Source organism: Monodon monoceros, unplaced genomic scaffold, assembly GCF_005190385.1.
Source record: "Monodon monoceros isolate NGI ecotype Baffin Bay Population unplaced genomic scaffold, NGI_Narwhal_1 Super_Scaffold_4, whole genome shotgun sequence".
In the NCBI taxonomy this organism is placed as follows: domain Eukaryota; kingdom Metazoa; phylum Chordata; class Mammalia; order Artiodactyla; family Monodontidae; genus Monodon; species Monodon monoceros.
The window spans coordinates 32,359,928-32,382,540 of NW_021703781.1; the positions used below are offsets into that span (position 1 = coordinate 32,359,928).

Below are 22,613 nucleotides of genomic sequence, written 5' to 3' on the forward strand. Positions count from 1 at the left end.
GTGATTTATAAGTGGAGTGAAAATAAACAGGATTTTTTCTTTTTTTAATTTACTTTTGGTTGTGTTGGGTCTTCGTTGCTGCACACGGGCTTTCTCTAGTTGTGTCAAGTGGGGGCTACTCTTCATTGCGGTGCACAGGCTTCTCACTGCGGTGGCTTCTCGTTGCAGAGCACGGGCTCTAGGCGGTGCGGGCTTCGGTACTTGTGGCTCGTGGGCTCTAGAGAACAGGCTCAGTAGTTGTGGTGCACAGGCTTAGTTGCTGCGCGGCATGTGGGATCTTCCTGGACCAGGGCTTGAACCCATGTCCCCTGCATTGGCAGGTGGATTCTTAGCCACTGCGCCACCAGGGAAGTCCCAACAAGAGGATTTTTTTGGGTTTTTTTCTCTGAAGTAGTAACTGGGCAAGAATTTGAAAAGACAGAAGGAGAGATGGATAAATATTTGGTTTTTAAGTTTGTGTATAAGACTGTGCTGTCCATTATAGTAGCCTCTAGCCACGTGTAGCTTTTAAATTTACATGAGTTAAAAGTAAATAAAAATAAAAATTTATTTCCTTAGCTACTGTAGTCATATTCTAAGGCTCAAGAGCCACTTGTGGTTAGTGACTACTGTATAGGACAGAGCAGATATAGAACATTTCCGTTATTGTAGAAAATTTTATGGATAGTGCTAGAATAAGAGATTGTATGGAATGGGATTACTCATGAAAGTGGAGACAGACAAAATGGTGACTTGTGTGCACACATTCCTTTTAAGGCTAAAGAGGCTAAATCTTGAAGGTGGGGTGAGGGAGAGGAGATGTGCGAACAGGGCCCCAAAGACATACAATTCTTTACACTGGCCATCAGGTGACAGTGTCTACTCAGGTCTGGGGAAAGGGGAAGAATGAGGGGAGCAGTCCTATGGATGAGTGGCAGCCAGTGTGCAAGGTTTTTTTTTTATATATGCAAAAGTTTGTCAGTAGGGTCTTTACATTTTACAAGTTTCTTAGATGTTGCAATAAAATGTTTTATCCTTGTGTATTTTAAAACTTATAATCAGAACATTTTACATGCTGCACACACATATATACACATAACTGAAACTAAAGTGTCATGAAGTACTTTCATTATGCATGATGCCTTCTGATATTTTCTGTTCTATTCTTATTGCTGTATATGTAGCAAAGGTATTGATTCATTATTAAGTAGGGAAAAACTGCTTTTTTAAATAAATAAACTGCTTTTTAAAAAATAAATCTAGTTTCCAAAATATAATATAAAAATGACTCAGTGAAATGTTGCAAAATTAATTTTAAAAATCCAACTGAACATTATAACAACTGCTGAAGCTGTAACTGTCTTAGGTTCTACACTGGTTTTCCTTATATGAAACACAAAGGCAAAAATGTTTACATAAAATAATTACATTTTATAGTACTGTTTCAGGTTTGGAAAAACATTGCAGGCAAGTTTATTACTCTAAGTCCACTGAATGTGACATGCCTCGTTTCTTTGGTCTGACAAGTAAGACCATTACTACACACAAATGGAATCACTTACTTCACATGAAAAGACTGAGTCTGTCAACATTTTACTGTCTTTAATCTACCTTAATCTTTCATCGGTGGTTTGATAATAGAATTCGGATAAAGCCTTTTGAGGTTATCTGCAACTTCTGTCCTCCTTTGCTGGCATTTTCCCTCACAGTGGTCCATTCCAGTATTATTTTGTAATTCACCCCAAATAATATAATTATTTTTCACCTTAAGACAGTTTTGATTTTGATTTCTCAATTACATCAATCAGAATTTCTCCTTGCTGTTTTTTTGTTTTTTTTTTTTTTGCGGTACGCGGGCCTCTCACTGTCGTGGCCTCTCCCGTTGCGGAGCACAGGCTCCGGACGCGCAGGCTCAGCGGCCATGGCTCACGGGCCTAGCCGCTCCGAGGCATGTGGGATCTTCCCGGACCGGGGCACGAACCCATGTCTCCTGCATCGGCAGGCGGACTCTCAGCCACTGCGCCACCAGGGAAGCCCTCCTTGCTGTTTTTCTTCTTCAAACAATCAATGCCTACATTTATTTGTGTACTCTTCCAACATCTCTTTGCCTTCTATTTGTTCTCTAAAAAGTTTTAGATTTCCCTGAACTTCACCTGCTACGTCTTTGCAAAAATGTCTTCCTTCATCTGTCGTCTTGTCTCACTAAAAATTTCCCAGTTGTCATTTTATAGCTTCGTTTTTCCTTATTTGTTCCATAACTTACTTTTAATGATGAAGCTGACAGTATCTCTCCTTTTACTTAGGATTTCTTTCCCAAACTGCTTTTAGAACTTCTGTCTGCATCATCTGAATCAGACAGTTCTACTTCCAGTGTTCTTATGTCATCTTCCTGTTTAGAGAATTGCTTTTCATTTTCCTTTTGTTGATTTCTTAGCCACCTCTAATTCCTTTAGGTGGTAAGAAGTATCTTTGACTCAGCGTACAAGAGACTTCCGTTTTTTTGGTTGCAATAGTTGTCTGATTTGCATTCCTTGTTCCATTTTCTTGGCTTTAGCTATGTTTGCATAAAGAGTTATTTTAAGATACAGTTCCTACCCATGTTATAATTCATTGTTAAAAAGTGAATTTTTTTCTTACTGTGATATTCTTTTTTTTTTTTTTTTTTTTTTGCGGTACGCGGGCCTCTCACTGTTGTGGCCTCTCCCGTTGGGGAGCACAGGCTCCGGACACGCAGGCTCAGTGGCCGTGACTCACGGGCCCAGCCGCTCCGCGGCATGTGGGATCTTCCCGGACCGGGGCACGAACCCGTGTCCCCTGCATCAGCAGGCAGACTCTCAACCACTGTGCCACCAGGGAAGCCCTCTTACTGTGATATTCTTGAAAAAAACTGCAATTTGTATATTATTTATTTTCAGTTCTTCAGCAGGCTCTAGTAACTGTTGTCTCCCCCTTGTGGCTACATTTTTTTCTCTTATTGGAGTTAAATTGAGCATCTTTCTCAGCTTTCTATTTTCAATCCCTGACCCTTTTCATCATATTCTTGTTTCCCTGAAGTGTTGATTTCTTCAAAAAAAATAGATTGTTCTTTGGGTTTTTTTTCATTGAAATTGGCTTTACTGTTACTTTGAATAATTCTTAAACATTTTCTCTTATCTATTCTATACAACTTTTACATTTAAAGAAGAAGAAACAGAGTTTCTGATTTGTGCTCCATGAATAAGTTTTTGAATATTTTTCACTGTTAAATTTGATTGATTCCTTCCCCATCCATTACAAAACTAAACAAACACATCCGTTGCATATGCTTTTCTTGTAGTTCGCCCAGGATGTTGGCCATCTCGTCCAGCACTAGAGAAGGTATTGGGAAAAGAGTGGAGTAGTCCATTCTATTCTAGCCTTTTCATTTACAACAAAACTTGCTTGTCATAAACCAATACATTGATGTCATGATCAACAGTTAGAAAAACACAGTATATTGCATCTTAGCTTAGAGAAAATGAATTGGAGAGAGGCTATATAGGGTAATGGTTAAATTTGAATCCTGGCCCCACCACTTAGTAGCTGTGTGGTCTTGGGAACACTACCTAACCCCTCTGTGTTTACCTTCTTCCTTTGTAAAATGATTACATTTACTTCATAAAGTAGTTGTGAAGGTTAATAAATATGAAACCCTTAGAACATTGCCTATCACATAGTAAGAGCTATAAGAGTGTTAGCTGCTATTGTTCCTGCTGTTACTACTACTACCACTACTATCACTACCCATCATATTGAGTGCTACTGACTTGGGTTCAGTAGTCTTGGTTCTTTATTATCTATGTGAACTGGGACCAGTTACTTAACCTCTGAAGAAAACTGAGTTTCTTCATCTCTGAAATGGGAATAAATGTACCTGTTGTGTGTTGTAATGAGGTTAAGATATGGTAATTCTTATAAACTGATCAGCACAGTGCCATACATATACTGTTCTTGATAAAAATTAACGTTTTTTAATGTTTTTAATGTTTTTTTAATAAAAATTAATGTTTTTAAAAAAATGTTATCATTAAGGCCCCTCACAGTCATGTTGTCCTCTTTTGTTTTCAGTAGGGACAATTAGGTTTTTCCACCCTCCTGGTCCCATAGGAAGGAGATTTTCTAGCCAGGTCATTGGAAACACTGCAGAGCCTGCCTTCCACAGGTGTTCTGTCTCTTGGGATATTGCCCTGAGTCGGTCCCACAACATCATTCACTTGTATGCACTGATGTCTGTTATGTGCCAGGCTCTGTGCTAGATGATGAGAATTTTAAAAATGAGTTTTTTAATTAAGCTATTGAGTAAATATTACAGACATTTTCATTACATTTATATTTTTGAAATTATTTGTATTGCCCACGGTCTCAATAATCTTGCTGGTTGAGTTTGCTCATAACATCTAATAAGACCTAGTCCCTGCTTTCTACAGCCCCGTTCAGCTGCAAGCACAATTCCCACATCCTGCAGGTTTAGCCAGTCCCGACTAAGGTGGGTGAGTGGAGCCTGCCGTAGTGTCCAGTGTTCCCAGGGCTAGAGCCCTGAGCAATGTGCCTGTCAAGCTACCACCTTCTTCTTGACTCAGCTGTAAATCAGAATGTCTGCCTTGTTTTCCTGTCTAGCATTCCAGGCCTCATCATGGGACTGGAAGCCCATCTTCATCTTATATCCTGTGGTATCATGCTGTAGCTATTGTTCCCACCATTTTCTTATTTTTAATCTTCTGTTTTAGCTCTTTCTCTGCATCTTAGAAAAGAGCACAAAATTAGAAAAAACCAAAACTACCGCCTTTATTTCCTCTCAGGTTACTGCCTTTTTCTTTCTAGTCTTTGAAAGAATGGGTTAACGTTTCCTGACTCTATTTCTTTACCTTTTTTTACTCTTGAACTCTGTAGTTTTCTGTGCCTCATCTTGTCTCCTGAAACTCCTCTGGCAAAGGTGACCAAATTTGCAAACTACCAAGGGTGATCATTCCTTTCAGTCTTTAGTTTTTCTTTGCTTATCTGTGGAATTTGACACTACTGCCTATTATTTTCAAATTCTCTTCCAGTTCTTTTCTTTCCTTTTGGATTGTGCATTCTCAGCCGCCTTTGTTGCTTTTTTTCCCTTCTGTCCATTCCTTAAATGTTCGTGATCCCCTGGATCTCCTTAGCCTTTCTTTCCTTTTTCTACATCTTCCCCAGATGACCTCACCTGTTTCTGGTGGAACATTTGACTGTTTTTTTGTACTGACAGTTCTCAAATCATCTCCCATTCAGATCTTGCCCTTGCATTTCAGACTTCTTTACATGGCTTGTAAACACCCCCACCTGCACCCTCTGTAGGTACGTCAGAGTTACCTCAAAGTCAGCTTGACATGCTAAGTTTACGATCTCTTTCCCTAGACATAATGTTTGCCCTCAATTAAAGGCACCACCCTTTGTCCAGTCAGGCCTGGAATCATGAACCCTTTCTCCTCTCTACATCAAATTAGTCAATCAGTTATCCGTTTCCATCTCCTACACCTAATCAGTCAGTCAATTATTCATCCATTTATTCATTAAATATTGTGCTCTCATTTTGTGTCCACTGTTATGATCAAATTCTCAAGATTCAGTATTGCTAATATCTTTTGTATTTGTATCTTTTCTCTAACCTTTTTGCTACAACCCTTGCCATCATTTTCATGTTAAAACCTCTTAACCTATCTACCTTTCTTCCTCTGGTCCATCCTTGATACTGAAATCAGAGTCAGTTTTCAAAATTCAGGTCAGGTCATTGTTTTCTGACTTAAAACCCTTTGGCTTCCTTACTGCCTGTAGTAAAGTTCAAATTTCTTAATATGGCATTTAAGGCCTTTCGCAGGCTGTATTTTTTCCATTGAACTTCTCTCGTTTCCTGCAGCATTTCTTTGAACCCTGTTCACTACCCTTATTTAATTAATAACAGTTTCCTGAATGTGCCATGCTGGTTCTGTGCTTTTGTTTATACTCTTTACTTAGGCTGTATTGCTTCTCACATTTTCTTTATTATTATATTATTATTTACTATTTATCATTTGGACCCAACTCAAGCATTGGCTTCCTCTATGAAGCCATTTATGAAATCCCCTTCTCCCATTAAGTACTTTCTTTTTTGTACCCTCATGTACTACCCCATATACTCTCCTATAGCAATTATAGCACTTCATTGCCCTTTTCTTGTCTATATGTCTTTTTCTCTGTATTGGAGTGTCTGTTGTATCCACATCCTCTAGCACAGAGCCTGATTTGTAATAAATCTTTTAATAAATGTCTTCAAAAAGGCTTTCAATACATGTTTGATGACTGAATTAATGTATTCTAAGTCACGACCATGATGAAAACATTCCTTCCTTTGCCATATCATAAGCTTCTCCTGGCAGGCATTATATCCTACCTTGTTTATTTTTTAGGATCTTGTTTCATAGATGCTTAATAAAAAAGTGTTATAGTAATCTGAGGTGGAGGTATGCAGTGAATTAAGTGGGGCTTCCCTGCAGAGGCAGAAGTTGAATTGTGATAGGCCTAAGCACAATAAGATTTCTCTTATATTCAGTGATCCTTATGCCTTACATCATGATCAACTTATAGATGCAAATATTGTACCTAACTTTAATCACTCTGATTTTTACAAAATCAATAAGATTCTCAGTGCCAATACCTCGGGGGACTGATTAAATGCTGTTAACTAGTTTAAGGATTTTTACTTTTTAAAAATGTTAAAATATGAGTATCCTAGTTCAATTAAAAGTTGCAGAGTAATTATCTAAAATACTTTGTAATTAAATCACACAAAGAACATATAAAGAGCACAATCAGACTGAGATTGTGTCATGTCCCATTTCTTTTGTAATTTTTTTTTTTTAAGAATGGAGACTTTTTAAAAAATTAATTAATTAACTTATTTTTGCTGTGTTGGGTCTTCGTTTCTGTGGGAGGGCTTTCTCTAATTGTGGCAAGCGGGGGCCACTCTTCATCGCGATGCGCAGGCCTCTCACTATCGCGGCCTCTCCTGTTGCAGAGCACAGGCTCCAGACGCACAGGCTCAGTAGTTGTGGCTCACGGGCCCAGTTGCTCTGCGGCATGTGGGATCTTCCCAGACCAGGGCTCGAACCCGTGTCCCCTGCATTAGCAGGAAGATTCTCAACCACTGCGCCACCAGGGAAGCCCCTGTAATTTATTTTTTTTTAATAATGCCAAAAGTTGTAGGTTTCTCGGAAAAAAAAGAGTTAGGTGCCATGGGTATGAATAGGGAATGAGATTCCAAATTAGAATAAATTCTTAAGCAAGAAAGCTACCAGGGAGGAGACTGGCTTTTTCATTGGGTTTAATAACCCAGTGTGGTTTGTGGAGGGGTGGGAAAAAAATCAGTATCATGAATTTGGGTACCTGTTTTACCTAGGAAAATAGGAGTTTATAAACAGAAGCTTGTACTTGTGTCAGGCTGTGTTATGCTTTATACATATAAATGCTTTTATTGCTTTTTTAAAATATTTATTTTTGGCTGCATTGGGTCTTCGTTGCTGCACGTGGGTTTTCTCTAGTTGCGACGAGCGGGGGCTACTCTTCGTTGTGGTGCGTGGGCTTCTCATTGCGGTGGCTTCTCTTGTTGCAGAGCACGGGCTCTAGGCACACGGGCTCAGTAGTTGTAGCTCATGGGCTCTAGAGTGCAGGCTCAGTAGTGTGGTGTATGGGCTTAGTTGCTCTGTGGCATGTGGGATCTTCCCGGACCAGGGCTTGAACCTGTGTCCCCTGCATTGGCAGGCGGATTCTCAACCACTGCGCCATCGGGGAAGCCCTAAATGCTTATATTGTTGATTAGAGGTAAAATTAACAAAATTTCCAGAAAATCACTGTTAAGGGATATGCTTTTCTTGCTTTCAACCTGCATTTATAAAATGCCAATTATGTGCGAGCCTATGTCCTAGGGCCACAGTGAGGAAACAGAAGAGTGAAAGGCATAGTTTGTATTCTCAAAGAACTTGGTTTCCAGTGAAAGGAACATAAACCTGGAGTGGTCTGAGGAACCCTTCTTGGCTTGTTGACACGAAATAGGAGTACACATTCATTTGAATGCCCTACGCAGTTATTGAGTTTTACCTGAACTAAATAAATTTGGAGAGAGAGCTTTTGTGTTTGGCCAGGGGAGCTTCCAGTTCTTCTTTAGCTGCTAGTATTCTCTTTGTTCCTTAAATTAAAGTTTCAGGAAGTAATATACTTTGAATCTGCATTTAATAACATCATTTAATGTTCCCAAACCACAAATTCATTTTGAGACTAACTTCCACAAGTTGCTTTGATCCCCATCTGCCTGAGTAAAAAATTGTAGCTAGAGGACAAAAAGGTCAGCTTGATTAAAAAAAAAAATGGGGTTTTGGGTTGAGCTCGGTGTGCACTCTTTAAAACCGTGAAGAATCTGGAATGAAGTTGTATTGTTTTAAACCTTTACTTTTGAAGGTGTTATTTTTACTTATTTAATTGCTGTAATCAAGGCTTTGAATCAACTTGACATAGATGACAGCCAGAAAAAACATGGGAGGAGAGGATATGAGGGAAATGGTTGGGTAACACTAGGTAAAAAAAAAAAATTTTTTTTAAAAAAATTAAATGTAGTTATCTGAATGAGAAAGCAAGTTTCAAGAGGTGACTGGTAGGGGCATGTAGTCATCAGCATTGTTGTTCAGTTAACTGCTCTTGGACTCAGTAGTGAATTTATGCCTATGTAAAACCCCTAAAATGTATGCATTTCATACCTTCTAAAAAGCTATTTGAAAAACTAAAAAAAAGAATATGAGTGGGTGGTTCCTCAGATGATAAAGTAATTGATATGAAAGAAATTTGAAAAAGAGAAAGCTCTTACTTGTTCTTTTGCAAAAACTTCTTTAATCAATACCTAGGTTCTTTGCAGTCTTCATGCTTCTCCTCTAACCTTAGCTATCCAGTTCCTTCCTTCACTGTTGTCCCTAGCTATCAGTAAACTTCTCAGAATATTTCATTCCTTTGTCAGGAAGGCAGTCTGCCTGGATCCTGGAATCAGGTAGAGTTGAACCTGAATTCTCTTAAGTAATTTATGAACTTGTGACTTTGGGCAAGTGTTTTAGCCTTTCTGAATCTTGGTTTATCTGTTTAAAATAGATTGAAATCTACCACCTTATAATATTAGGAAGATTAAACAATTAACAGGGACAGAGTGGTAAGGATGTTACCTGTTATATAAGTACTCAGTAATATTTGCTCCTTCTTTTCCCTTCTTATCCAATTGTGGATTCCTTTTAAAAGCAAAAAACTTTGATTTGTAATTTTTTAAAAAAAGAATTTATAAGTAGTTTTGAAAATTCTTTCAAATGTGAACTACCATACTTTAAATGTGCTATACTTAAAAAAATTATTCTTACAGGAAGTAACTCAAAATCTCAGATATTTCCAGGCCCTGTACCAGGTATTACTCTTAGTTCAGCATTAAACTAAAGCTCACAGACAATGTTAAAGTATTTCAGAGAAGATTATATCATTAGATGATGTAGTCAACATGTACTTTTTCAGACTTATGACTGCATTTTTTTTTTTTTTTTTTTTTTTTTTTTTTTGTGGTACGCGGGACTTTCACTGTTGTGGCCTCTGCCGTTGTGGAGCACAGGCTCCGGACACGCAGGCTCAGCGGCCATGGCTCACGGGCTCAGCCGCTTCGCGGCATGTGGGATCCTCCCCAACCAGGGCACGAACCCGTGTCCCCTGCGTCGGCAGGCGGACTCTGAACCACTGCGCCACCAGGGAAGCCCATGACTGCATTTTTTAATTGCTTAACCGACTGCATATCAGGTAAAGTGTAGCAAAGACAGCACAACTACTAAAATGAAGCAGATTCACAATGTCTTTTATTTCACTTCAGAGTTACAAGTAAGTATAGGAGAAAGTTTCATGAATATTTAAAGACAGAAGGTAGCTCGTGAACAAATGAAGTGACAATATTCATAACATAAGCAAATATGGAAACTTTATAGAGTTGAGCTGTCAGATTAGCTTAGTTTTAAGACCACAGTCCAAGATGATTGATAACAATTATGTTGCAGTTATTTGTGCATTTAGAAATCAGTAAATAATCTTGATAGGAAATAGTACATTCAGGTTCTAATCTTTTTTCTCCCCCGCCACGTGATAGCACCCTAAACATTTTGTAGTAACAGTGTGTCTTTCTTGTGGGCTTATCTTGTGCCTCTAAGTTATTAATACTTAAGATATTCTTGGGGGATAACATATATTACCCTCATTTCAGACAGTCAAGTAGAAGCATAGAGAAGTGAAAGAATAGAGTGTTCTGTTCTCAGTCTACTTGTGACTGGCAGGGAAATGTTAAAGCCTTTCTGACTCACAGATGACTCACCAGAGGTCAGAATTTTTAATGTGTGTTATTTAATGATTTGCAGAATGACCCTTATATCTAATATCATTACCAGTTTTCTTATGGTCACCCTGAAAGTATTTGTAGGTGTGGAGTATGTTTTGTGGTAAAGGTCATTATCAGAAAATGAGCATGGCAGTCATCCAGCATGGATATGCTGTCCCTTTTCCTGCTCATGGCAGATATTGCTGTTTGATCAAGATTCTTTACTGCAGAGTCTAGATTTCACCTCAGAGTCCTCAACGTATTGCTCAAGGCCGCTACTACCAATCAGTCACAGGCCCACAAAATGAAATTACTTTTCAGTCTTGGCTTACTATTTATTAAATTAATTTGCACTAAAATTATGAGTTTACTTAAAAGTTGAGGATCTGTCATATTTGTGATCCTATAGCAGGCACAGTTTATGCTCTCATACTTTCTTATGGGTCAAATAAACATGCACACAATTATAAGACAGACTCAGCTCTATTATTGGTGTGAAGGGAATAGAGAAGGATGCAAAATTAATTTTAACTGGAAAGGTTTGTGAGTGTAATGATTTTGGACTTGGAGGGTAGGATCTTCAAGGTGGTCTTTACAACTTTAGCAAAGGCATAGAAGGTACAAAATATAGGATGGATTTGGGGGAATGATAGACAATGTATCTTGGCTAGAATGTATAGTACTGCAGTGATAGGGTAGAAGCAAATAGAGAAGCTTGATCTCTGTACAGTGGGTTTTGGATTTTATTTTGTTGTTCCTGGGCCACACGTGGTTTTTAATCTATAGAATGACATGATCAGATCTGTGCTTTGAGAGAATAACTGTTTTGACAGTTTGAATAGAAATGGAGTCGGAATCTTGATAACGTAGGAAGGCTTTTTAGTAATGCAGAAAGAGATGAGGGTAAGAACTAGAATTGTGGAATGGATATGGTGAATTTAGAATAAAATTTTAAAGATAAAATTGATAAGTGAAACAATAAATTGAGGTTGAAGTCTGGAGAAATTGAAATAGTAATTTATGAAAAAATAATGTCTGTTGACTAAAAAAATCCTCTTTTGTGTTTTATCCAAACTTCTATTTTTATGTCTTTTAAGTATATTTTCTGTAATATTAAACTTAATTTTAAATAATTTTTTTGGTAAGATTAAACTGTTTAAGAGTCTTGTTTGATACTGAATAAATTTTTTTAATTTTTTAAATGCAGTTTTTTAGTTAACATGTTTTAAATGGTAAAAATATGGGCATATTTAAAGTATTTAAGCAATAACGATGTAAAGGTGAAAAGAAGTCTTCTTTTCACCTAATTCTCACTTCCCTAATGGTAATCACTATTAACAGTTTGTGTGTTTAAATATATAGGTGCACGCACATCTCTGTGTTATATCCTCTGTCTGTCTATTTATCTATCTATCTGGCATGTTACTTTTATAAAAATGGGATCTAGTGTACAATTTCTCAAAGTAGCAAAAACGAACATGTTCATTTACATGTCCCAAAGAGAGTCTTTCTGTAGCACACAATAACAAGAAGCAAAAGCATATAAACTTGAAATTATGCTTAGTAACCAAAGTTTTAATATTCTTACTTAGAAATGATCTAGCAAGCCAGTGATTATCCACTAATTAATTCAGTTTAATATTAGTCTAAGCTTTTGTTACCTTAAAGTTCTTGGAAATTATTTGTAAGCTGACATACTGTAAAACATAATTACTGTTGAAATGAAAAGTTTGTCAGAATAGTCATTCAATTTAAATACAGTTTTACATTTTCATAGTCTTAAACACTGTGTGTGAGTAATACTGGCTTATTTGATCAGTAAGCCTATATATGTTTTAGAAAGTTACTCTAATGGAATAAAGATGTATGCTTGTATTATACTTAGCATTGATTTTAAAAAGCAGAAGATAAACCTATTAAACTATTTTTGTTTGCCATTTACCTTAATTATATGAACTTAGTTCTTAAAACCTTTCTGAGTTAATTTCTGTAAGAATAATTTAAAAAAATATAACACATTTAAAATATTAGAAGATCAATTTGCTTATTTTCTGGGAATTTTGGTAATATTCAATTTATAAAAATAGTGCATATTTATCTCTATAAGCCAGTCGGAACAGAGCTGCTTTAAGAGACTTTATAGGGCTTCCCTGGTGGCGCAGTTGTTGAGAGTCCGCCTGCCGATGCAGGGGACACGGGTTCGTGCCCCGGTCCGGGAAGATCCCACATGCCGCGGAGCGGCTGGGCCCGTGAGCCATGGCCGCTGAGCTTGCGCGTCCGGAGCCTGTGCTCCGCAATGGGAGAGGCCACAACAGTGAGAGGCCCGCGTACCGCAAAAAAAAAAAAAAAAAAAAAAAAAAAAAAGATAGGTAAACAAAAGAGATAAGTGAACAGGTGACTCATGAATCAGATTCTTCTTTTTCTCTCACCCAACACAGATCTGTATAAACCATTAATTTGTTTACAGAGATCACTGAATGACAGTCCATAAAATCAAATTCTGAATCATTGTTATCACCAACAGAGAATAACTTATTGACCATAAATAAACTAAAAACAAAAACAAAATTAGAAGAGAGGAAAGTTAAAATAGAAAGCACAGTTAACAAAGTTCTATTGCTGTTCTTAGTTCACTTCTGGGAGACAAGAAATGTCTGGGCTTGAGCTGCCTGTGAGGTATATGTACTATTTTGGCAAAGAAGTTACCTAGCTCTGTCAGGTGAATCCACTGGGTATCTAACTACTAAGGATAAATTTCAGAAGAGAATTAAATCATGACTCTTATTCAGATATCAAATGGACATGTTAAAGGTTTTATTTATCCAATCATTAATGAGGGAATCAGAGATATGTTATAGCTGGTTCAAGGGAGAATGCAAAGGACACGTACATTTATAGATCAGGAATATTGAAGTGAATTTGCAAAGCTGGCTTCTTCCATCATGGTGGAGAGAAGTCAACTGAAATGGGCAGAATTTATTTGCATGTCTGTAGACAAGGATTGTGTGCTTTACCATTAGTTTTCTATATGTTAACCTCTATCTTTACAGAGTGGTAAAATAGTCCAATGACAATTCCTGTAGGATTAAATTATCCCTAGAAGCTGCAGCATTTCATCAGAAGGATCTTTTTTGCTTATTCAAAAGTCTTAAAATTTTCTTTACAAAATGATTTTTTTCAATCTGCATTCCCAGAAAATTATTTCTTTATCCTTGACGTTTTATTAATTTAATTTAGATATGTATTTGGATCTGTGGTTTATTGTATTTTTCCTTTCCTTTTGTAGATTTTCTTTACCTTTATTTTAGGGCTATTTTCTATCATGTCTACCTGCTTTTTCTCTTCTATTTGTTTAGTTATTCTACTTCAGGGATACTAAGTATCTTTCTGTTTAGTCTCTGTCCTACTTATTCTATCTGATTGCCTTGGTATCTCTGTCTGTTTTTCTCCTCAGTACTTAGGAGATTTTTCTTATGATTTTTCTTCTTGCCATTAGTTTGATTTTCAGTGTTTGGTTTTTTTTCAAATTCATTTTTCTTAATTGATTTTCTTAGCTCCATAGCTTTTCTTTTCAACTTACCCGTTTTGTCTTTTTATCTTTGTGCTTTTGATTTATTAAATGTATGTGCTTATTAGGTTGTTTTCTGTTACAAAGAACTCATTGGGGATTTCCTTATTTTCCTGTGTTATGTTTGCTTTCAGACTAGGTTCTTCTTTTCTTTCCTCTTCTTTCCACCCTCTTGTTTATACAGTTGCATGGCCTTTTCTTTATATCTTGCTAGGTAAAGAGTTGGATAGTGAAGTCAAGACTTTGTATCTGCCCTGATATAACATGGGTTAGTTCTCCTTGATGCCATCCTCATCTTAGCTGTGACTTTGTCTCCTCCTTTTACTGTACCCCCTCAATACATCTTTTGAGCAGTGTGTTTTATTCTCTGTCTGCTTCTCTGTAGTTGAAGGATATAAGGTGGTGGGGGGGGGAGAGTTCTTCTGGGGCTCCAGGCTCTCCTATCTCCTTAGATTTTGTTAAGCGTCCTGTACTGGCCTTGTTCCATCCTGCCGAGGGTGTAGTACATTTCTAGGGGCTTCAGACCCTTTCCTTAACTCAGAAGAATGCCTTGGAAGTCAACAGGTTCTGGTGGCCACTCTGCCTGTCTCAGCTTAGGTTTTAAAGCTTCTGTGCTGAAGATGTTCTCCTGGACTTTTCTAGGGCATGCCAAAGCAGGTCTTTCTATCCAAACCGGAGGATCTTTATTAAAATATTAAAATATTTATATATTAAAAATTTCAAGTTTTATGAACTCACCAATTTTTCTCATTATTGCTTCTAGGCAGTGTAATCAGGCTAGGAGCCAGATCACACTGTGCAGAATCGTTTTCTGGCCACTACTTTTTAAAGTTTTTAAAGAGATGTTTAGTTTAAGCATTTTCTTGTTCGACTGTAGCTGGTGGATTTTTGGCTGAAAAATGAAACACACACGTATGTATAGTCTGTGTCTTTTTTAAAAATAAATTAATTTTATTTATTTATTTTTGGCTGCTTTGGGGTCTGCACGCGGCCTTTCACTAGTTGTGGCAAGCGGGGGCTACTCTTTGTTTCGGTGCGCGGGCTTGTCATTGCGGTGGCTTCTCTTGTTGAGGAGCACGGGGCTCTAGGCACAGGGCTTCTGTAGTTGTGGCTCGCGGGCTCTAGAGCGCAGGCTCAGCAGTTGTGGTGCATGGGCTTCACCGCTCCGTGGCGCGTGGGAACTTCCCGGGCCAAGGCTTGAACCCTTGTCCCCTGCATTGGCAGGCAGATTCCCAACCACTGTGCCACCAGGGTAGCCCTAGTCTGTCTCTTTTTTTTGTGTGTGCGATACGCGGGCCTCTCACTGTTGTGGCCTCTCCCGTTGCAGAGCACAGGCTCCGGATGCGCAGGCTCAGCGGCCATGGCTCACGGGCCCAGCCGCTACGCGGCATGTGGGATCTTCCTGGACCGGGGCACGAACCCATGTCCCCTACATCGGCAGGCGGACTCTCAACCACTGCACCACCAGGGAAGCCCGTGTTACAACATTTTTATATAACCACAGTGAACATATAGTGACAATATTATATTTTTGTTAATGTTAGGGCATTTTAATATTTTTATCTCATTTTTGTAATCTCATCAGATGACATAATTTATTAAAGTTACTCACATAGAGGACACTTTTTATTTTTATGCTCTTTTGTGTTCATTGAACCTTTTTGTTGTTTTTTATTACCTTTAAAATAATTTGAGGGACTTCCCTGATGGTGCAATGGATAAGACTTCATGCTCCCTATGCAGGGGTCCTGGGTTCGATCCCTGGTCAGGGAACTAGATCCCGCATGCATGCTGCAGCTAAGAGTTCACATGCCACAACTAAGGAGCCTGCCTGCTGTGACTTAAGACCCGGTGCAACCAAATAAATAAATATTAAAGAAAAAAAAATTTGAGAGGTTGAGATTAATGGACTAATCAATGTTATTAACTCATTATACTTCTCACCCTGACACTAACTGTAATGTATGTTTATATTACTGGATAGAAATTCTTTTGAGATATTTGCTTAAAATGACAGCTGATATTTCAGCCCTTGATGCCAGAAGAATTTTTTTGGTGCTGTTGGATTCTTTATCTACATCCTTCTCGTAACTTTAATAATGAAAGTTTTAAATTGTATTCCAGTTTTTATAAGATCAAGTGCACTTTAAAAAAAAACCAGGGCTTCCCTGGTGGCGCAGTGGTTGAGAGTCCGCCTGCCGATGCAGGGGACATGGGTTCGTGCCCCGGTCCGGGAAGATCCCACATGCCGTGGAGTGGCTAGGCCCGTGAGCTATGGCTGCTGAGCCTGCGCGTCTGGAGCCTGTGCTCCGCAACGGGAGAGGCCACAACAGTGAGAGGCCCGTGAACGCCCCCCCCAAAAAAAAACCAAAGTCACGTTTTTATTTTTGAAGGAAATAATATTACCCAAAATGGAAAAAATAATTTGGATTGGAAATTGGAAGATGTGCTGTAGAAGTGTTATTTTTTAATACAAATTTGGTAGTCTAATTTTATCATTTCTGGATTTTGCTATCATCATCCATAGCCCAAGTTAATAAAAGGGTTTACAAAAATGTTTATTTTCTTCTAACATAAAGTTATTAATTAGTGTAATCAGTATTTATTAAGAGTTCTGTAGGAATTATGAGTAACTTTTGGTTTTTGCTGCATTTATTTAAGAATATGCATTCGTATTATATAATAATCCATGTAATTATCCTTATTTAGAAATGTTTAATCTGCTTTTTTGTCTCCTCAGATTTTGTCAAATTTTAAGAACAAATGCACCATATAGCTCATGGAAGAAAAAACACAAATCAAGACTTTTTTGGGTTCCAAGTTGCCAAAGTATGGAACAAAACCTGTAAGAAGTACACTGCAGCCAATGCCAAATGGGAAACCTGTTAATTTATTGGGAACTTCCAAGAGTAGCAATGCCAAAAGTTACATCAAAAATAATGGCTCTGATTGTTCATTGTCCCATTCATTTAATTGGAGAACGGCAAATAAATACCAGTTTAGTGCACAAAGTCCTGAAGAGCCTAACGGTACTCAGAGTTCACATGATAAAGAAATTGATCCTGAAAAACATGCACCTGCTCAAGGAATGTTTGATAAAAATGGGATGAAGGGAGGTTTGAAAAGTATTTCTTTACTCACATCAAAGTTAGCAAAGACATCTACTATGTTTGTGTCATCTGCAGAAGAGTTAAACCAAAAGTCTTTGTCTGGACCATCTAATTTGGGTAAATTCACCAAAGGCACATTATTAGGAAGGACTTCATATGCTTCAGTCAGTGCTCCAAAGTCGCAGTTGAATGGATTTTATGGAAACCGATCAGCTGGTAGCATCCAAAGGCCTAGAGCAAACTCCTGTGCCACCAGAAGCAGTTCTGGAGAAAGCTTAGCACAATCCCTAGATAATATTAAATCTCTTGCTTGTGAAAAAATGGTTAGGTCACAGAGTTTTTCACATTCCATTCAGAATTCATTCCTTCCACCTTCATCTATAACCAGATCACATTCCTTCAATAGAGCTGCAGATCTTACAAAGCCTTATCAGAATCAACAGCTACCCATTAGAGTGCCTCTGAGGTCAAGTATGCTAGCAAGAAATTCTCGGCAGTCAGAAGTACTCAATGGGAATGAACATTTAAGGTATGGATTTAATAGGCCTTATGCTGCTGGTGGAAAGAAGTTGGCTTTACCAAATGGCCCGGGTGTGACTTCCACTTTGGGTTATAGGATGGTTCATCCCTCTCTACTGAAATCTGGCCGATCTCCATTTTCTGGGACTATCACAGTTGATGGTAATAAAAATTCACCGGCTGACACATGTATAGAGGAAGATGCTGCACTTGTGGCTAAGGACAGAGCTAAGGATAAGGACCAAGAACTAGTTGAAAATGATAGTTATAGAACAGAAAATGACCAGACCATGAAACATGATACTAAAATTAGATACCTGGGTGATGATGTGGATGACATTTCATTGTCTTCTCTGTCATCTTCTGATAAGAATGATTTAAGTGAAGACTTCAGTGATGATTTTATAGATATAGAAGATTCCAACAGAACTAGAGTAACTCCAGAGGAAATTTCTCTCAAAGAAGAAAAGGGTGAAAATGAACCACCAAAGGATATATTTGATTCCCCCAAGGAAAATGAAAAATCCTTCAGTAAAACTGATGAGTGGATAGATATAAGTGTCTCTGGTAAATATTAATGTCCTTAATTTTTTTTGCTTTCTCCTAGATAATAGAACTGAATTTCCATTTAGGATTATCTTCTGATTAATACCAGGATACTAACAATTTCATGGAAGGATGGATCTAGACAAAATTGGAATGGGGCAACATTTACCTTCCTTGTGACTTTTGTCCCTTGTTTTATTTTTCATGCTAAAACAACATCCATAAAAATATTCATTCCCTTATGGTATTTTACCTTTGCTCTTCTTTGTCACACACAGGCTTATTCCTGCTTGCTTCAAAATTATTTTTTTGCCCTGCTTCCTCCAATCAGTGGCAGCCTGTTTTAAACCATCTCTTCCTTTAGGGTAGTAGATCACTACTATTTGTTAAGAGTAAAGCTGTACCAAAGGGTAAATGGACTAATATAGGTTATGTCAAATCTAATGAATTTTTTTATCCTAGGCAATTTTCATTTTTTTAAAGGAAGAGTTAGATTTCTTGCTTAGTAGACTTAATAGTTAAACTTTCAGAGGAGCTTAATTTTTTTAATTGAGCGTGAGATAGCACCTGTTAAACATTTCTTCTCATACTTGGTAATCCTGGTGCTAAATACTGGAGAAAATATATCTCTGTGCCCATCTGGCCTGAAAAAGGAACAAACTGACGGTTTGGGTATAGGCATGTAGTCTGGTTGAAGGACTAGGCCATCCCTGGAGATATGCATAAACCCTTGACTGCCTGAGGGTCTTCTAGTTAGGAGTGACTGCTGGAGCAAGTTATTTCCTTATAAGGAGTCAACTGCAAGGTTAAATGATATACACAGAGTAAAGAGTTTCCCGGGCAGTGCTTAAAAATAAATATTTTAGGAAATATTCAAAGAATATGAGGCTTTATGTACATTTCTAGAAATATTGCAGAAGTGAAAGATGGCTCAATGAATTTTCTTTATTGGGAAATATTTCAGTAGTTTATTTTTAAGATTTTGCATCTTGATTTTTTTATTGTTTAGATTTAGAAGATTCTAGTTATGAATACTTTTTTGCCAACTTTTTTGCTATATCAAATTATTAAAGCTTATATTTTTTGAACCTGAGAAATAATTATATTTTTGTGAATTAATAACTTTTTTTTCCTCTCTTTTAAAAAATCAACTGAAGACAGGAGTGAATGTTCAAAACATGCTTCTGGAAACAACTTGATTTCACCAGATACAGATTACAGAGCTGGTTCTTCATTTGAACTCTCTCCATCTGATAGCTCTGATGGAACGTACATGTGGGATGAAGAGGGCTTGGAGCCCATTGGAAATGTCCACCCAGTTGGGAGCTATGAGTCCTCTGAGATGAACAGCATAGTATGTATGGATTTATATACCATTTTGGAACATTTTGTTTACTTTGCTATAGAGAGACTTGGGATATTGATTGGAGTTTTTAAGTTTATGAACTAACTTTCCTAGTTTGAGAAATGGGGATTCATATCTCTTAAAGGCCTACAAAACATCTGGTCTTAATACATAATAAAGCATATATTTGTATAATATAGCACGAGTTAAATATGTTCTCATACACATTCATAATATCGTTGACCCTTGAATAACATGGGTTCGAACTACGAGGGTCCACTTATATATGAATCTTTTTCAATAGTAAAAATACTACAGTACCACACAGTCTGTGGTTGGTTCAATTTGCGGATGCGGAAATGCGGGTATGGAGGAACAGTGTATATATAGAGGGCCGATTGTAAGTTAAATGTGGATTTTCAACTGTGCGGAGGGTCAGCACCTCTAACCCCATGTTTTTCAAAGGTCAGCTGTATGTAAATAAATACACACACATATTCATATGGACACACTGTACTGTTCAGGTTAAGCTAGGCTAGTGGTTCTCAGTAGGGGAAGGCAATGTCTGGAGACATTTTTGGTTGTCACATTGAGGGATGCTGCTGGCAACTAATGGGTAGACACCGGGATACTGCTTAACATCCTGTAATGCACAGGATAGCACCCACAACAAAGAGTTATCCAGCCCAAGATGTAAATAGTGCTGCTGATGAGAAATCCTGGGCTAGGCTGTGCTGAGGTAACATTCTCAGTGCCAACTCTCAGTGACTTAACACAATAAAAGTTTATTTTTTACTCTTAAAATGTCTATTGTAGGTCTGGACAACTCTCTAGGGCAACTGTCTTCAGTGTTCCAAGCTGCTTTGATCTTGGGGTTCTTTTGAGACCCTTTGTCACTCTGGTAACGAGGATCTCACACATGCAGTTACTGGCAGAGGGTCTCACACATCTCACACATGCAGTTACTGCTGTGGCCTGCAGGTGGCATATGGCACTTTTACTCACAACATACTGACTGGAACTAATCTTATGTACTGAGTGGGCAGGAAGTATAATTTTCCTGTGTGCCTGGTAGGCGAGGGCACCAGATATGAATGAGCACTAGAGGACCTACCATATATTTATACATGCATATTTTAAGAAAAATTGCAAGTAATGTGGATTATATGCGATGTGAGTAAAGTATAGTTGGTGTGATTAAAGTTATTCCCTGTAGTTACTGAGTATATAAAATCAATTTTCCAGTAGTTGTATGGGAAAATTGGTAGTCTTTGTGGTATATTAAATTCCAGGTAGACTTCAGGTGATATAATTTTCACAGGTTTATTCATATAAACCTGTGACTTGGAAAAAAATAAATGTTGTTACCAGAGGCTTGTTAAATTGCACAGACATGGAGAGGACACGTACTTAATTTAGAGGCAGCATCTCTTATTTCGTTAGATAAAGGAAGTTCAGAAAAGATTACGGTTTAGGGCCTTATGTGCTCTCTCACTAGGACTTTTTAAGCGAGTATGATTGAAGTTGAAATGACCATTGTGTCCAGTAGATGGCAGCAGTCAGCTGCCTAGTACCTGACATTTTTCAGACAGTTCACTGTTCTTGTAACATAAATGATGAAATAGCCTCTGGAAGACTTCAGTACACATCTGAATTGACCATTAGTCTCTAAGATCCATGAATTTCCTCCTTGATCATTTGGCTTGTGTATATGGGATGGGAGACTACAAAAGTGTTCATTCTGTGCTTTGGAACAGAATGGTGTCTGTGTGTCATTCTCTTTGGATCTAAGAAGAAGATAGTCTGAGAAAGGATGGCGAATTGATGGTAAAAGTTGAAAAGAGTGTTAAGATCTACTGTGATAGTGGATTTACCATTTATGCTCTAAAATTCTATCAGCTGTTTGCTTTTTTCTATTTTAAATTAATTTTGTTACATGTGTACCTGTTTAGAATTGTTTCCCTGGTGAATTGGACTTTCAGTCATTGTTTAGTGAACCTCTCTAACCCTCATTATGCTTTTTGTCTTAAGGCCTCTTTTTTTTTCAGAATTAGTATATTTTACCAGTTTTATTTATATATTTTCTATCCTTTCACTATCAGTTCTTTTGATATATAATAGGTTATTATTTTTTAAAAAATACAATCTGGGCTTCCCTGGTGGCGCAGTGGTTGAGAATCTGCCTGCCAATGCAGGGGACACGGGTTCGTGCCCCGGTCCGGGAAGATCCCACGTGCCGCGGAGCGGCTGAGCCCGTGAGCCATGGCCACTGAGCCTGCGCGTCCGGAGCCTGTACTCTGCAACGGGAGAGGCCACAGCAGTGAGAGGCCCGCGTACCGCAAAAAAATTTAAAATAAATAAATAAAAAATACAGTCTGTCTTTTGTTTTTAACTGGTGAGTTTGGTCCTTTATGTTTGCATTTATTGATATACTTGGAATTAACTCTGTTATCTTATATTTTTATTTAAATTATCTCACTTTTTCTTCTTTCTCCTTTTTCTAAAATAGTATATCTAACTTACCCCAAAAGAACTTTAGCCTGTTCTCATTTTCCTTTGTCTCTCCATTGCCTCCTTTGTCTCACCAAAGACATTTCCTAATCTTGTGTCCTTCTCCACAAGCACCACTATGGTTGTTTTTTACAACAGTGCTCATTCCGGTCCAGGTTGAGGTTAGGAGCCTTCACTAGAATGTGAGTCAGCTGTGTCCACAACTAACAGTTTAGTTGAAATCCATTGTTTAGTTCAGCTGACTTTCTCTTTGAAGAAAGCAGTGTGTTGATGCAGTCTGGTGCAAGCTCCTTATCTTGTTATAGGTCCTCACAGTTTGTAGACGGACTACTTTGCATAGCACTTGTCTAGAATCTAGGCTTTTTTTTTGCTTAAATATTGACAGTGGTTTGTTGAGGTATAATTTAAATACAATAAAATATACAAGTCTTTTGCATATCGCATAGGGAATTTTGAAAATGTGTATACTTGTTTAACAGTCATCCACATTTATGATACAGAATATTTCCAGCACACCAGAATATTTCTTGTGCTCTTCAGTCATTCTGTTACCCCACCCCAGGAGCAACCACTGTTCTGATTTCTATTGCTGTAGCTTAGTTTTGCCTATTCCTGAATTCAATATGAGTAGAATTATAG

At 37.8% G+C, this 22,613-nt stretch overlaps 1 protein-coding gene across 9 annotated transcripts in view; it reads left to right on the top strand.

The window, feature by feature from the left end:
* The window catches only part of CCSER2 (coiled-coil serine rich protein 2), a 419,884-nt gene that overhangs the window by 18,108 nt on the left and 379,163 nt on the right, over window positions 1–22,613 (top strand). For all 9 annotated transcript variants that reach the window (XR_003796987.1, XR_003796986.1, XM_029244982.1 and 6 more), the window contains 2 exons: window positions 16,684–18,139; window positions 19,276–19,472. Coding sequence is in view for 7 of the 9 variants with exons in the window: in XM_029244982.1 (XP_029100815.1) it covers window positions 16,723–18,139; window positions 19,276–19,472 (1,614 nt within the window). In the remaining 2 variants the exon portion in view is untranslated. The remainder of the gene's footprint in view (window positions 1–16,683; window positions 18,140–19,275; window positions 19,473–22,613) is intronic.